This window comes from Diorhabda sublineata, chromosome 7 (genome assembly GCF_026230105.1).
Source record: "Diorhabda sublineata isolate icDioSubl1.1 chromosome 7, icDioSubl1.1, whole genome shotgun sequence".
NCBI classification, from domain to species: Eukaryota; Metazoa; Arthropoda; class Insecta; order Coleoptera; family Chrysomelidae; genus Diorhabda; species Diorhabda sublineata.
Window position 1 is genome coordinate 33,925,682 of NC_079480.1, and position 18,262 is coordinate 33,943,943.

The window sequence follows — 18,262 nt, forward strand, 5'->3', positions numbered from 1 at the left end:
TACAACCGTGTAAGCATGTTATGTGGTTAACTGACTATTGATTATGCTTGAGATATGCTTCCTGGAACTGTTAGAGTACATATGGATCTACTAAGAAGTTTTTAACAACTCGCTAATGCTATTGAATGTTGTATACAAAGTTATAAATAAAAACCAGAAGAGATACAACCGTGTAAGCATGTTATGTGGTTAACTGACTATTGATTATGCTTGAGATATGCTTCCTGGAACTGTTAGAGTACATATGGATCTACTTAGAAGTTTTTAACAACTCGTTAATACTATTGAATGTTGTATACAAAGTTATAAATAAAAACCAGAAGAGATACAACCGTGTAAGCATGTTATGTGGTTAACTGACTATTGATTATGCTTGAGATATGCTTCCTGGAACTGTTAGAGTACATATGGATCTACTAAGAAGTTTTTAACAACTCGTTAATGCTATTGAATGTTGTATAGAAAGTTATAAATAAAAACCAGAAGAGATACAACCGTGTAAGCATGTTATGTTGTTAACTGACTATTGATTATGCTTGAGATATGCTTCCTGGAACTGTTAGAGTACATATGGATCTACTAAGAAGTTTTTAACAACTCGTTAATGCTATTGAATGTTGTATAGAAAGTTATAAATAAAAACCAGAAGAGATACAACCGTGTAAGCATGTTATGTGGTTAACTGACTATTGATTATGCTTGAAATATGCTTCTTAGAATTGTTAAAGTACATATGGATCTACTAAGAAGTTTTTAGCAACTCGTTAATGCTATTGAATGTTGTATAGAAAGTTATAAATAAAAACCAGAAGAGATACAACCGTGTAAGCATGTTATGTGGTTAACTGACTATTGATTATGCTTGAGATATGCTTCCTGGAACTGTTAGAGTACATATGGATCTACTAAGAAGTTTTTAACAACTCGTTAATGCTATTGAATGTTGTATAGAAAGTTATAAATAAAAACCAGAAGAGATACAACCGTGTAAGCATGTTATGTGGTTAACTGACTATTGATTATGCTTGAGATATGCTTCCTGGAACTGTTAGAGTACATATGGATCTACTTAGAAGTTTTTAACAACTCGTTAATACTATTGAATGTTGTATACAAAGTTATAAATAAAAACCAGAAGAGATACAACCGTGTAAGCATGTTATGTTGTTAACTGACTATTGATTATGCTTGAGATATGCTTCCTGGAACTGTTAGAGTACATATGGATCTACTAAGAAGTTTTTAACAACTCGCTAATGCTATTGAATGTTGTATAGAAAGTTATAAATAAAAACCAGAAGAGATACAACCGTGTAAGCATGTTATGTGGTTAACTGACTATTGATTATGCTTGAGATATGCTTCCTGGAACTGTTAGAGAACATATGGATCTACTTAGAAGTTTTTAACAACTCGTTAATGCTATTGAATGTTGTATAGAAAGTTATAAATAAAAACCAGAAGAGATACAACCGTGTAAGCATGTTATGTGGTTAACTGACTATTGATTATGCTTGAGATATGCTTCCTGGAACTATTAGAGAACATATGGATCTACTTAGAAGTTTTTAACAACTCGTTAATGCTATTGAATGTTGTATAGAAAGTTATAAATAAAAACCAGAAGAGATACAACCGTGTAAGCATGTTATGTGGTTAACTGACTATTGATTATGCTTGAGATATGCTTCCTGGAACTGTTAGAGTACATATGGATCTACTAAGAAGTTTTTAACAACTCGTTAATGCTATTGAATGTTGTATAGAAAGTTATAAATAAAAACCAGAAGAGATACAACCGTGTAAGCATGTTATGTGGTTAACTGACTATTGATTATGCTTGAGATATGCTTCCTGGAACTGTTAGAGTACATATGGATCTACTAAGAAGTTTTTAGCAACTCGTTAATGCTATTGAATGTTGTATAGAAAGTTATAAATAAAAACCAGAAGAGATACAACCGTGTAAGCATGTTATGTGGTTAACTGACTATTGATTATGCTTGAGATATGCTTCCTGGAACTGTTAGAGAACATATGGATCTACTTAGAAGTTTTTAACAACTCGTTAATGCTATTGAATGTTGTATAGAAAGTTATAAATAAAAACCAGAAGAAATACAACCGTGTAAGCATGTTATGTGGTTAACTGACTATTGATTATGCTTGAAATATGCTTCTTAGAATTGTTAAAGTACATATGGATCTACTAAGAAATTTTTAGCAACTCGTTAATGCTATTGAATGTTGTATAGAAAGTTATAAATAAAAACCAGAAGAGATACAACCGTGTAAGCATGTTATGTGGTTAACTGACTATTGATTATGCTTGAGATATGCTTCCTGGAACTGTTAGAGTACATATGGATCTACTAAGAAGTTTTTAACAACTCGTTAATGCTATTGAATGTTGTATAGAAAGTTATAAATAAAAACCAGAAGAGATACAACCGTGTAAGCATGTTATGTGGTTAACTGACTATTGATTATGCTTGAGATATGCTTCCTGGAACTGTTAGAGTACATATGGATCTACTAAGAAGTTTTTAACAACTCGTTAATGCTATTGAATGTTGTATAGAAAGTTATAAATAAAAACCAGAAGAAATACAACCGTGTAAGCATGTTATGTGGTTAACTGACTATTGATTATGCTTGAAATATGCTTCTTAGAATTGTTAAAGTACATATGGATCTACTAAGAAGTTTTTAGCAACTCGTTAATGCTATTGAATGTTGTATAGAAAGTTATAAATAAAAACCAGAAGAGATACAACCGTGTAAGCATGTTATGTGGTTAACTGACTATTGATTATGCTTGAGATATGCTTCCTGGAACTGTTAGAGTACATATGGATCTACTAAGAAGTTTTTAACAACTCGTTAATGCTATTGAATGTTGTATAGAAAGTTATAAATAAAAACCAGAAGAGATACAACCGTGTAAGCATGTTATGTGGTTAACTGACTATTGATTATGCTTGAGATATGCTTCCTGGAACTGTTAGAGTACATATGGATCTACTAAGAAGTTTTTAACAACTCGTTAATGCTATTGAATGTTGTATAGAAAGTTATAAATAAAAACCAGAAGAAATACAACCGTGTAAGCATGTTATGTGGTTAACTGACTATTGATTATGCTTGAAATATGCTTCTTAGAATTGTTAAAGTACATATGGATCTACTAAGAAGTTTTTAGCAACTCGTTAATGCTATTGAATGTTGTATAGAAAGTTATAAATAAAAACCAGAAGAGATACAACCGTGTAAGCATGTTATGTGGTTAACTGACTATTGATTATGCTTGAGATATGCTTCCTGGAACTGTTAGAGTACATATGGATCTACTAAGAAGTTTTTAACAACTCGCTAATGCTATCGAAACCAGAAGAGACAGTTTGTAATTTCTATAGAATAATGATTCTTAACTTGAGATGATTTAATTGTTTCTTATTGTATTTCAAAGATTGTATTTATTATTAAATCAAATAAATACTGTATTAAATTGAGCTCCACTATAACGTCATAGTTATAAGTGAAGTATTATCATATTTGTTTACATTTTTCACAATATTTTCAATAAAAAGACAGTAGTAATTAATTATTCGTTTTGAATATATTATAAATATGAAGCTGTTGATGATCTGAAAGAGAAAATCTCAATATTGAGAGATGTAAGATGTTGAAATAAATATTTTAATGGAGCTTACATAGTATTTGTTGCTACAGTTAGTTGAAAAAGATGAAATATTAAAATTTTTATTAGCTGAAATTAAAGAAAAATTTGATAGAAATGTATGACGCGTTTTTTTTTCTAGTATAGTTTATTTGTCTCACGATTGAATTTAACGATTTTAATAGAAAAAGTTAATACTCGTAGAGAGCCAAATTTGACACATTTTTGATTAATAGTAATCATTAAGAAAAATTTATCAAGTTCTTACGCAAGCGTCTAAAACCAATAGAAAAAAATTAACGGTCTAGAAGAAGGCACTTATATGTTCTATAATTGGTTTTCCAATATATATATATATATATCGAGAATGTTTTTTGTCGTCAAATTATAGCCATCATCGCCAGAAATTGCAATTAATAAGATATGGAACAAAACTTGCCCTTAGCAATTTCTTTTATTTGTCAACCATCAACCAATAGAACGATTTTATCATACAGAAACGATTTTACAAAACTATATCAATCTACAAAGAATTTATCACGTATTTCGACGAGATAAATAATTTTACACTACTATCCGAAAGCCAGGGGCGGCTCATACCCAATGGTTAGCCATCCGAAACTTTTACAGGGACGACCTATACAATCTAAAGATTTTTAACACAAAGGTACTATTTGCTTAACTCGATAAAATTTATGATTTAGGAGATTTTTAGATCGTTACCCATGCCATGGAAACTGAAAATTATTAACTGAAAATTTGGACATGGGTGCCGCGTTTGCGAAATTTAGATGTTTCCATAGAGGCGATGTTTCATAAAAATAAAGCCGATTTTTGCGACGTTTCATAACCAAAGATGAAATGTCGGTCCATTACTTCACATTCAAAACAAAAAAACAATCAAAACAATGGATTTAAAAGGAAGAACCGGCTCTGAAGAAGACAAAGACCGTCCCATCTGCAAGCAAGGTCATGGCATTGGTTTTGTGGGACAATTTTCGTTAACTATCTTGAAATCAAGGAAAAATGGCCGAAGAAAGTGTTGTTTCATCAATACAACGCGCTAGGTAACAAATCCGTTAGTACAATAGCCAAAATTAATGATTTAAAGTCTGAATGCTACCTCATGTCAAATTTAACCCCTTCGGATCATTTTCTGTTCCAGATTTGAAAAAATAGCTCGATGGTAAAAGATTTTCCAACAATGGAGAGGTGATAACGTCAGTTAATAGATATTTTGACGATTCTTATCATAAAAATAGCCTCGATCTCATTGTTGTCTCAATGTTGAGAAAAGTACATAGAGCTAAAAATGGAAATTTTTTTTTGGTCAGGTACTTCTGGAGCCCCCCTCGTATTTTACTTCACACTATTTTTTCCAGTTTATGTTTGTCGTTGTTACGACTATTTATAAGAAACGATTTCGGGAAAATTTGATGAAATCATTTATCGAAATCAATTTAAAAATAAAATATCAAATAAAGCACAGTCGGAAAATAGTAAAAAAAAAAAAAACACTTACCCGGGTAAGGAGTCATTAAATGAGACACGTTCGTATCAAAATTAGGATAATTGAAATAATTTCTATGCGGCATATTATTATTTAATGTTGATAGCAGAGATGTCATATTGAAGTATATTAATATAACTGAATATTTAAAATTTCCTTCATTCACTATATGCGTATCGATAATATAGATAATTAAAGGTTTCTTCAAATTGATAACGTGTTTGTTTAAACATCACATGTTAAATCCCACCTTTTTTTTTATTTATTATATATATAAATCTATTTATATTATTACTAACATCCCGCGTACAATAAACAAATATACCAGGGCACTTATTACGATTATAGGTAAAAAAATTATTATTAAACTCGTTATCAACATTATTTATTTCTATTTTAGAGAAGGGTCCTTATTCGAGGATCGCCCGAAATTGACTGACAGAATGCCCACTGGCCACAGTGGATATACTCGATAGTAATGCATTCACCCTCACACCCCCATATGTTAGCGTTCGAAACCTGACAAAAACTAATGCTCTTCGTAGGCCAGGAGAATTATAACAGACTTTCGAATTTACCATTAAAAATATGGAATAAGCGACGCCATCCGAAATATTATTAATGATATTATTTCGAAAAACTACCTATACAAGGTTTGGATTGAGAAAATTCCGATTGTCGCACTGCATTTCCAGCATCTGCTTCGGAATCAAATTCATCTGAATAAATAGTAATCTGACGGTGCAAAGTCAGGATTAAATACTGGATGTAATACCATCAAGATCTTCGATTAATCGATTTGAAGACTGCATTCGACTCAATAGATATGGGATAGTAAGAGGAAAATACGAATCCTCAGATAACAAAAGGAATATAAGGAAACGTAAGAGGGAAAGTACGGGGAAAAATCGATGAAATATAAGAGGGAGATGGTAGTCTATCTAAAGTTATCATAGATGAACTGATAAAAATAATCAAAGATACAATGATTTGCTACAAAAACCTAGAATTGGTGAAAATAGACGGATTAGTATATGCAGATAATATAGTAATAAAAGCAGATACATTTAAGAAAATAGAAGAAAGAATAGATATTTGGATTAAGCTTATAATAGAGTACCAAGAAATGCAATTAAAGATAGTTGTAAATTTTTTTGTAAAAAGGAAATATAAAAACAAAAATATACAACTGAGTACCTACGTTAATATGTAGAGGTGAAACTTGGACAATGAAGAAAACAACAACAGAGATGAAGCAACTGAAGAAACGAGGTAATTTTAGAGAATTTCAAACAAGAACCAATCTGAAAAGAAATAGTTTAAAGATGTGTAAACTGGTACGAAGACAATGGAAAACAATACAACAGATGAAGGAAATCGCAAATGATCGGAAATAATGAAAAAAAAAAAAACGTATAAAAGGAAACCGAAAACTAAAATTCCAATGTTCTGACGATCGAAAGGGCGTAAAGAATTCTAGAAAAGAAGAAGTTTAACTTATATAATTTGAAGCAAATCTTACTCAATTCGATTCAAATAAGCTTATTTATATATATATATATTTTTTTATTATGTTTGTAGAAAAACACTGATTCCTGCAGTTAATAGGGCCGTTTTTTTTTCAACCTCCGATCGCTCCGTGCAGAAACTACGCGCAGTAGGCGACTGCGCTACACATTTCGTCATCGTTGACATTTCAGGCGTCAGTCGGCGTTGTGCTACAGCCACGTGAACATGTCCGCCATTATTGATGCTCCCGTTAAGTGTGAATTGCGAAGGATAATTCGTTTTCTACAGGAATGAGCCGTGTTTATGGGGAAAACTTCATGGGCGATGGTGTTGTGCGTGATTGGTGTCGAAGGTTTAAAGATGACCGTAATGTTGTGTATGATGAAGATCTTCTTCGTACTCTACTTGAATTCATTGGAGGGTATTGAAAATCTTGTCAACAGATATGACAAATGTTTCAATTTCTTCATATTAAACCATTTTTGAATCTATTCTTTCATCAATAACAGAGTACAGAAATGTTTGGTTGATTACGAATTTTCTATTTAGATTCACTGTATAATTGATATTAATCCAAAATAATATTGAAATACGTGGAATAGAGTCGTCAATATATCAATAGGAAAAAAATTGTTATTTGAATGGTACTAATACATATTTCAAAAGCGATAACAGGTGTTTATAATATTAAAAGCAAATAAATTTGTTCTGAATTGATAATAATATTTATTTTTCATCATTATAATCATGATTAATAAGCCATGACTGATGACTGGGTGGGTATTCAAAAAATAAACCTTATCGTCATTTTTCACAAATTGAGAAATCCTCGTAAGTTAATTTTTAATAGTTACGGAGATTGTTTCGTCTAAAAACAATAAAATTGATGCGAAAGCACGCAATAGATTCAAAATGAATCATAAAGGATGAAAAGAGAAAAGCAGAAGAAGAAAAATCAGATGAAATCACAAAGGAAGAAAAAAGAAAAGCAGAAGAAAAAAAATTAGATGAAAGAATCATAATTACTTCTAACACCAAAAATATTGGTGAGGAAAGTCAGTAGTAGAGAAAGCTGCAAGGAAACTAAACTTTTAAGCAACTAATTAAAATAGAAAATTATTGAAAACAAAGTGGGAATTTGAAAACTCCAAAAGTTACATATATTTAGAGGTTAAAAGAAACAATAAGAAAAGTAGCTTCAGCTTTAGGGTATGAAATGTTGAAGCAAAGTTTCCACGTTTGTTTTGATGTGATCTATGAAGCAGAGACCATCTACCTGCTCACCAGGTATGACAATTATCGCCGCCAATCTGTACTACGGTTACTTAAAGTTTCTCATTAGTTTTCAAATACGGCGACCTCTTTTTTTGATCATATTTTGTAGGAAAAATTTCGTATAATTAAAACCGTTTGAAGAAGTTTATATATAAGGATTGATGGAGGAAGAAATTATTAGGAACGATGAGAAAAATAAAAATGAAAATGAGTCATATCAAAGGTTGAGAATCTTTTATACAACTATAGAGCAAAAAGAAACTGAAAAAGAACAAACATAAGATAACAAGTGTCCTTTCTTCCAGTCGTTCTAGAACATCTTGGAATTGGAATTAGATATACCAGAATTTTATGATACTTCCCACAATATTTGTAGTCCTGACACCTATTGTCATCAAGTGCTTCCTGAAGGAATACAGTTCAAAGTCGACCTTTTTTTTCCTCTATAATGATGGGCTAGACTGTTATCCAGAGTCCTAGTTGTAGTAAGATCACTGAGAAGTCGCAGGTGTTGGAATAAGACAAACTAACGAATACAAAGATAAACCTCTTGTTCCTTTCACCAATCCTGCTTTGTTTAAATAGATGCTTGATGTTCAAACCGGATACGGTCATCTAAGATGCCATTCCCATGCCATATGCGTCATCTGCGATCTGAAATATCCCTGGTACTCATGGTTGGAACAAATTACGTCATCGACGACTACCTAGTGGGTTTAAACACATAAGGAAGCTTCAAGTTTGCACCCAAGGTTTGGACTAAGGTACAATATGGGTATTCCCAAAGATATGGACGGTTGGTAGTTTTTGGTAAAGCGCGATAGATCTATTAAAAATCCTAAAGTCTAAGCTGGAAGATAATTTAAATCCAGAGTCCTAGTTGTAGTGAGATCACTGAGAAATCGCAGGTGTTGGAATAAAACATCTGGTCTGGAACAAACTAACGCATACGCTGTTCCTTTCACCAACCTCTTATTTTGTTGAAATAAATGCTTGATGTTCAAACCGGATACGGTCATTTAAGGTGACATCCCCATGCCATATGCTTCATCTACGATCTGAAATATCCTAGTGCTCGTGGTAGAAAGAAATTACGTTATCGACGACTACCTAGAGGGTTTAAACACACGAGGAAGCTTCCAGTTTGCACCCAGAGATGTTACAAGGTTCAGACCAAGGTACATAATGGGTATTCCCAAAGATATGGGCGGTTGGTAGTTTTTAGTAAGGCGCGATAGATCTGTTTATTTAGAAATTTCTATTTCTAACAATGATTGGAAAATTCATAATTCTTAACGATTTAATAAGATGCCAACTTGATTTCTATTATGATAAATGTCTATAAAACTTGATTTTACAATGATTAATTGCTGTAGTGATGATTGTCTTAATTTAAGTCAATCAGTACCGAAGCAATTGTAGTAGAGATTCTTAAACACAAGTAGCTTCAATGGTTGATGTGATTCGGAAAGAAATCGGACGACTTCAGATCGAGGTCATACAGATTTGACTGATTGGTGGATTATATCCTCAAAAATCTCCACTAATGGTTTCAAATAGACGCAGAAAAGTATGATGGTATTGGAGGTAGCTCATGGACTGTCGGATCATATATTAGATCCATATTTTGGCACCAACGATTTTGCTTGAAAGTCTTGTATGACTCAGAGCCCGATGTTTTGGACATGATTCTCATTTTCTGATTCAGAGGACAATTTGTAAGGTATAAGAAAGAGGCATCGACTTAACAGTAAGGGTAGGAAAATGTTTGATGGTATCTGGAGAAAGCGTACAAAAAAGAAGCAAAAAATAAAATAAATAGTTCGAGAATAAAGACCAAGATGGTTAGGACGCATCACCAGAATGTTACAGAAAAAAATTGTGTGTGATGGATGGAATAGAAGAAGGGAAAAGAAGAAAATGGCTACAAGAAATCAAGCGAAATATAGATGAAATGGTTAAGAGGAGAGAAGAAAATTTAAGGCATGGATTTAGAGCACCTGTAGAGCTAAACTATATTTATATATTTTTTTTTCCTTTTCAATATTTACTTATTAATCATAATCTCATATAAACCAATAATTCATGTAAAAATTTATCTTTATATTATAATATTTTATAAAAATTATCTTATCTTCGAGACCAGGTTTATTGACACACATATATATTTGTAGATAGATACGACTTGAAAGAATTCATACACAAATTTATAAACAATCTAATGATCACATAAGATGAAAAAAAATTAGCGTAATATGAAAGAAATATGTTATACGTTTGATATTCTTCATATGCTTGAAATATAGTATAGCATAGAGCGTTTTATACCCAAAATATCAGACAAAATAAGTTAATTCGATTCAAAAGAGATGTTACGAACCACTGGTGTCCAGTAGACGACTTTCGAGCACCATTTTCTTAAGAAAATCAACATTTTAACATAGAAGCCTAAAGTCTTTCTCTACTCTCGGTCCAATCCGATGAATCAGGACGAGAATTGACAAAGAAATACTGTATACAAGGTAAGGAACGGAAGTCAACGTTTATTGTTGGTTGGCTACTCAAATTCTCCTCTATACCTTCGAGAATATAACCAAAAGTTTCTTCGTTCATTCGGTGATATCCTTTGAATTTATCAACAAACGTTGGTTTGTTGTAAAAAAACTTTCCTCCAGGTCTATCCAAATTGAAAACAATCTTCTTCTTAAGAATCTTTAGGAGGACGTTTTTTTTGACAACACCCAGTACAAGAGCTCCTCATCAGAATCTTGAATCAACCGTGAGTTCACAAATAGTCATATAGATCAGAGCCGGGATCAAGGTAGGCACTCACTTCGGATGAGATCGGCCGTTATAGTCATCAGATCGAATCGGGGGGAATTCGGATCCAATGTAGGTGTAATCTAAAGCAATTTTCGGAACTATCGCAGCTGATAAACACAAACTAAATCTTCATACATGTATGATGAAAGTTATAACGATTTAAGGAAAAAAACACGCACTACTAGAGATTAACAAAAATACAAAAAAAAAGAAATCAAAATTCAAAAATGCTGCGAAGTGTTGTTATTAAAAACTGGCGCAGTCAGAGGTACTAAAAATTAAGCAGTAAACTGGTAGATATCGAGATATCTGTTGAGATTATAGAAGGCCAGTGCAGAAGACATGTGACTGCAACACAGCTAGCTGAAGCTCAATATGTAAGGGTGAGAAATGTTTCAGGAAATTCTGAAATTTTGTTTATGTACTTCAGATCGGACAATACGTGTTTATAAAAGAGACGCTGCAATATAAGACCTAAAACAAATTTTGGAGGAGGGTCTATCATGTCATAGAGTAGAATATCACACACAAAATTGGTACTATTGGATACAGGATCATTAATTGCTCAAATGCACGTATAATGTAGTGTAGAATAGTACACCAGTACCTTCAAGAGGTGTCGGCAAGCAGCTCAGACTTAATTGAGCATGGGTTTCGGGAAATACTAAAAAAAATTACACTCGTTTTTATATTCAACGTGTTTGCAATCATTTATTATCGTTAGGAATGGAAACTCTCGCGGCAGCTGTCAATTTTGATGCACTTTACCCCGAATATTTTTTGTTGTTATCAAATTGTTTGATAACTTCGCTATTAGTTGAGCTTCAGGAAAATTTAGAGATTTCCATTAAAGCTGACACCTAAATGAAAACCATATAACACTGCCATAAGAGATTAAAACCAGGACAAAAAGTATAATCTAATATTAGAACAGTAAATAACGGAGCGTTCTCAGTAAATGTCGAAAACTTTGATAATTAGATTAATTAATGTTTCAAAGTTTCCTATTTCGCACCATTAAGGAAGCTTTAATGTCTTTTTGATAAATTGACAGTTATTAATACTGATATAACTTCTTTCATTATATTTTTTCGATATATCAGCTCGGTACTTTCCATTCTTCGAACTTTATTGTAAAAAAATGGGAAATTTTCGAGTGCATCGAAAAGTAGAGCGATTTTGTTCTACAGTTTTTGGAAACCGCGAATGACATTAAGCTTAAATGCTTTTTCGAAATTAGAAAATAAATTGTACCGGCGTCCGAGGTTTCGATGCATTTCCACACGTCAAATTCTAACTTTCGTTTCGTGTAGCGCTTGTTGCAGTTCAGAATTTAGCCACTCGGAGCGCTCCTAATCTCTCACGTCAAAACAAAAGGGCAGTCGGCGTTCGCTGGTTAAATTGTGATATTTGTGATTGCTTATAAATTAATTGTTGTTGTTGTGATGTTAAGCGACTAAACGTAAACGTGTAACTTTGTTAATCGCAGAAAAAATATTGAAAGAGCTAGATCGTAAGGTGTAAGAGGCTAGTTTAGCGCGACAGTACAATATTTCCACGATTTCGGTAAAACTATCAAAGACTATGCTTCCAAACTAGACAGTGAAAATGTGAGTACAAAAAGAAAATCAATGAAATCAGCTGACAATTAGGAGCTGGACTTGGCAATGAACGCTTGGTTTATGCAAATTAGAAGTAAAAGACTATCAAATAACCGGCCTATCATTTCTGAAAAAGTACTGCAAATAAATCAAATGTCATATGTCATTTCAATTGTCAAATTTTATCTTAATTATAGCGTACAGGTTTCAGTTTAGTTAGACACGGACTATATAATGTCATATGTCATTTCGTTTGTCAAATTTTATCTTAGTTATGATGAATAGGTTACAGTTTAGTTAGACACAGACTATAAAATGTCATATGTCATTTCAATTGTCAAATTTTATCTCAATTATGGTGTACAGGTTACAGTTTAGTTAGACACATACTATATAATGTCATATGTCATTTCAATTGTCAAATTTTATCTTAATTATGGTGTACCGGGTACAGTTTAGTTAGACACGGACTATATAATGTCATATGTCATTTCGTTTGTCAAATTTTATCTTAGTTATGGTGAATAGGTTACAGTTTAGTTAGACACAGACTATAAAATGTCATATGTCATTTAAATTGTCAAATTTTATCTCAATTATGGTGTACAGGTTACAGTTTAGTTAGACACATACTATATAATGTTATAAGTCATTTCAATTGTCAAATTTTATCTTAATTATGGTGTACCGGGTACAGTTTAGTTAGACACGGACTATATAATGTCATATGTCATTTCGTTTGTCAAATTTTATCTTAGTTATGGTGAATAGGTTACAGTTTAGTTAGACACAGACTATAAAATGTCATATGTCATTTAAATTGTCAAATTTTATCTCAATTATGGTGTACAGGTTACAGTTTAGTTAGACACATACTATATAATGTCATATGTCATTTCAATTGTCAAATTTTATCTTAATTATGGTGTACCGGGTACAGTTTAGTTAAACATAGACTATATAATGTCATATGTCATTTCAATTGGCAAAATTTTATCTTAGTTAAGGTGTACAGGTTACAGTTTAGTTAGACACATACTATATAATGTCATATGTCATTTCATTTGTCAAATTTTATCTTAATTATGGTTTACAGGCTACAGTTTAGTTAGACAGTTGTCAAAAACTGACATTGTGAATATATTTAGAAAGCAGTTTCGACCATTTATAAAACAATATGTGAATTTTATCAAGGAGAACATCATTTAAACCTTCTAATTTTAGACTGTGGAAAGGATTTAAGATGTGTAAAGACCTCAAAATTTGAATCATTGCTTAAATTTGAATGTTTCGAGATTGCGGGTTCACTCACTAACAGAAAAACAACGAATTGAAGAAAATTATGTAAAAATAAAAAATTATATGAAATTTTCACGAATTTACGCTTTTATTAATAAAAATCTTGATCAAAATATATACAGGTAGGTCTGATTTAGGAACTATAAAACAATATTTCCAGTATAGGATGCACGTTTAACCTCTCTCGTATTATGGGACATTTTTGCAAAAAAAAACTAATATATGTTTTAGAACATGTCCTTTTATAATATTATTTCTCGTGTTTGATTTCCTTTCTCGCAAAGCAAACAAAAAAAGTATATGATTTGTCAGATTATTACTGTAAGGTAAATATTTGTATGTTAAATAAAGTTTATTGTTTCTTCGAGCCAATTTCTTCATAAAATAGACTTTTCACGAGCGTCTGTTTTAAAATGTATTTGAAATACATATCAAAGTATACCTACCGCCCCGTTAGCTAAATTTTTATACTGTTATCGGTCCACTCTTTTCACCGAAAGGGCAGCTACCGCAAATATACTATTCATTGAAGGAAAAAACTTTTGCTACACTGAAAAATTGTTTAAAACGCATACAGTTTAAGTTATACAAACTAATTAATACTAAATAAAGTTTCATCAAGCGATTTCGTTATGTAGCTTCAGAATCAGAAACTAATTAAGACAAGAAGATTCACATTTTGTGATCAAACACTAGGTAATGTCAAGGGCGGTTGTACCATTAAACGCAAGCCGTGAGTAAGAACATCGAAAGCAACGAAAAGAACGAAATTCGCATTGGTAAAGATGAAGCTTTGAATATTAGTATCATCCAATCTTAGGAGGTAGGGTTTTATTTTAGTTTTAAGTCTATTCTGAGTTAATTTGCCAAATATACACAATTCGAAGATCACCGAGTCCAAGAAGAATATCTGAAATCCTAATCGTGGATATTACAAGCGTATATCCTTGCCTTTGTTTAGATAACATATCTAGAAGACATAGACGCCCTCAAGGAGCTTATTCACACCTAATCGAAAGTGAGTTTCAGTTAGTTATAGTTCCTGGTTTTACTATAAACAAAATAAACTTATTATGGCATACAGCTTTTATCAGTCCTACCCGCTATAAAGTTGAGGCGACTGATCCAGATGGAATAAAACCAATCGTATTGAAGACGGTTTCCAACAACTACCATCTAACTGCTTCAGTCCCGGCCGTTTTCAAGGTCATGGAAAAAGTCGTTAACCAGCAAATCTTGAATCTCCTGGATTATGCCACCAACGTATCAACTGACGCTATAGAGAAAAATGGGAATCCAGAGCAATCGCACTGGATATATCGAACGCTTTAAGCAGTACTTGGGATGCCAACCTTCTAAATAAATTGATATCATCAGATGACTGATCCATTAAGGTTGCTATCGACGTACACGAAAAAGTCAACGCTGGTTTCCTTAAGGATGCATCTTATCACCTACTCCCTTCTGTACATCGATGATTTACTCGAATAAGCTTCACAAAAACATGGAACCTCCTTTAAGACCAAAAAGCTTTTAACCTTCTAAAATCGTCCTTCTTTGGAACATATTTGGAACTCGGCTATCAATCATAGACTGAGGATGCTCGATTTAATACAAAACGTAGTAATTTGACTTATAGGCAATCCAGAGTTGCCCAGAAACTTCAACAGCTTAGATCTATTCAGCATAATCCCACCTAGAGCAGTATTTCCAAGACCTACTCGACAGGCAGACGTGGTTCATGGACATCGAGTTCACCTGCAGATACCCAGAACGTTATTTTATCGGGATTCCTTCCTTTGAAGAAGCGCGAGCCTGTGGAATCAACTACCAAGCACTACAACCTACAGAAGCCCAATATCAATATCCAAAGGCATCTCGCATGTAATAGAGTTTAACCTCTTTTAAATATATATAAAAAATAAATACTAAAGACAATGGAAAATAAAAAAAAATGATAGTTTTGAACTGTGGGCTGTTATGACAACTCATATCGATTTTCTCCGATTACGTTGATGATTCTAAGGATCGTGAAAAGCAGCTGCTTTACTTAAACATGCTCAGCATTCTACTAGTAACCAGATACGGTAATCTAAGAAGCAATCTCCATACTATAAGCATTAATGATGATCAGGAATGTAGTTGATGCATGAAGTAGGCTGAAAATGCAGACCACGTCATCGATAAGTTCCCGACATATGTACATTTGGCTCCTAGGGCTTACAGTTTGCCTGTAGATGATAAAAAATTCAAGTTTGAGTACCTGATTAGCAGTATGATTCTATCAGAAAGCCTGTGTACGCAATGGTCGCAGACTAAAGTATGAAACTAGGATGCGAAACCTGCTATAGTTAATATTTATCTAGTAAAATTAATCCAAATAAAAATTTCGATATATTTGGAACTTTTTTATTTCAGTGTAAAGTGTATAAATTTCCTTCCCTCTGGCCCACTGAGAATAAATTTTGCAATTCCTTCGAGGGGCTCGATGGTCAGCTGCTTTCCCTTTTAAAACCCTTATTGGTATACTGTGTAAACAGGGTTAAAATGTAACTACTCTATCTCACATGTACTTCGGACAAGAATTCTTCGGGATTTGTATTGAAAGGAATAGGAAGAAATTTGAATTCATGCATTTTATATGAACTGGAACGGTACATATTTCACAGGAACGTATTTCAAAATGATACAGGATTTTTTTTAGCAAGCCCAAGTGGGTGAACCCCATTATACTAGAGCAGTTCGAGTGGTGCCTGTCGTGTGGTATTTGATCTTGAACTTCTGTAGGTTGTAGTGCTTGGGAAAAACGTGTCTTGGTAGCTGATTCCACAGGCTTGTGCTTCTCCAAAGAAGCATCCATATGGGCGTCTGCAGGCGGATTCGATGATCCACGTTTTGCTCTAGGTGATATTATGTTGGACAGCTTGGAAGAACATCTGTAGGTTGTAGTGCTCGGGAAAAATGTGTCTTGGTAGCTGATTCCACAGGCTTGTGCTTCTCCAAAGAAGCATCCATATGGGCGTCTGCAGGCGAATTCGATGATCCACGTTTTGCTCTAGGTGATATTATGTTGGACAGCTTGGAAGAACATCTGTAGGTTGTAGTGCTCGGGAAAGACGTGTCTTGGTAGCTGATTCCCAGGCTTGTGCTTCTCCAAAGAAGCATCCATATGGGCGTCTGCAGGCGGATTCGATGATCCACGTTTTGCTCTAGGTGATATTATGTTGGACAGCTTGGAAGAACATCTGTAGGCTGTAGTGCTCGGGAAAGACGTGTCTTGGTAGCTGATTCCACAGGCTTGTGCTTCTCCAAAGAAGCATCCATATGGGCGTCTGCAGGCGAATTCGATGATCCACGTTTTGCTCTAGGTGATATTATGTTGGACAGCTTGGAACAACATCCGCCGTGGTAGTATCGATGAAATAGTCAGGTCAGTGACCTTTCTTCTACACTCTAAGCTAAACAAGTTATTGGTCAACTCTAGGGCGTCTATAAGTCTTCTGAATTGAGTCGAATATCCTCAGCTTAACGAAAGTTTTTTCTTCAGGTAGTTTGTAAAGTTTTTCACCATATATACCAAGTTGTCATCTTCAGAGACTGAAGGTAATAGTAGCCTAGGTATGGATATCACCAAGTATCATTAGCAATAAAAAAACAGAAAGGAAGACTAAAAAAAACATGAAATAATAAAGTTAAAACATAGAATGGAGTGTAGAAGATGAATTCCCATTAATTTTTTCAAATTTTTAATATAGATATAGAGAGGAACTTTCGCCATTGGACCTAAATAAAGAGGATTCGATGATGTTAACCAGAAGGATCATTTATTTAGTACAATATTTTAAATTATATCTTCTAAGTACAGAAGCTACAGAAAAAAAAACAAGTTAAACGACTGTCAGTTATTTAGTTGGAAGCCTGTGAAAAAAAAGCGACGCGCGTCCTGAAGGATCTGACTTAAAAGGCGGCGTTAATCTTCTATAATTCTTATTTTCTATGAACCACCCTGTATATAATTGATGATATCTTCAAAACACAATAAAACGATTATTGAACTATACTTAGAACTTCTAATTTTATCATTATTTTACATAGAAAATTGATAGATTGTAATTTTAAGTTTGGGAAAAGTATGTCAAGACCTTGATTAAGCAAGATTATATACAGCGAGTTTCCAAATATATACGGGGTAGTACGAATATAACAATCGTCGAAGATCCATTGTATTGACCTGTTTTAACCCTGTGCGATTTCTAGTTATTGGTTCGCATAAACATTTACAATAAATAAATATCAAACTGATAATAGATTTTCATATTGAATGTTTTTCCATGTAAATTTGCTGCTTTATGTCGGAGTGACAAATTTAATTTATAGGACATGCGGAATTTTTTTATGGAACGAAGATCTAATGAAAAGAGACAGACAAACCCTTCTAAACAGAAGAGTACAGCTGACTTGGGCAGCATTTGGCGAGCTGAGACATGTATTCAATTCAGATACATCGATACGTTTCAATCGAAAGGTTTTAGACCAGATTCAGCTAGATCCAAAATCTCGAAGACA

The 18,262-nt window shown here is 33.1% G+C and overlaps 1 protein-coding gene across 2 annotated transcripts in view; it reads right to left on the reverse strand.

The window, feature by feature from the left end:
* Window positions 1-5,323, reverse strand: part of LOC130447164 (protein nubbin-like) — a 53,927-nt gene extending 48,604 nt beyond the window's left edge. For both annotated transcript variants that reach the window (XM_056783857.1, XM_056783856.1), the window contains exon 1: window positions 5,202-5,323. In XM_056783857.1, coding sequence (XP_056639835.1) covers window positions 5,202-5,307 — 106 coding nt within the window. In that variant the 5' untranslated portion in view covers window positions 5,308-5,323. The remainder of the gene's footprint in view (window positions 1-5,201) is intronic.
* Between the last annotated feature and the right edge of the window lie 12,939 nt (window positions 5,324-18,262).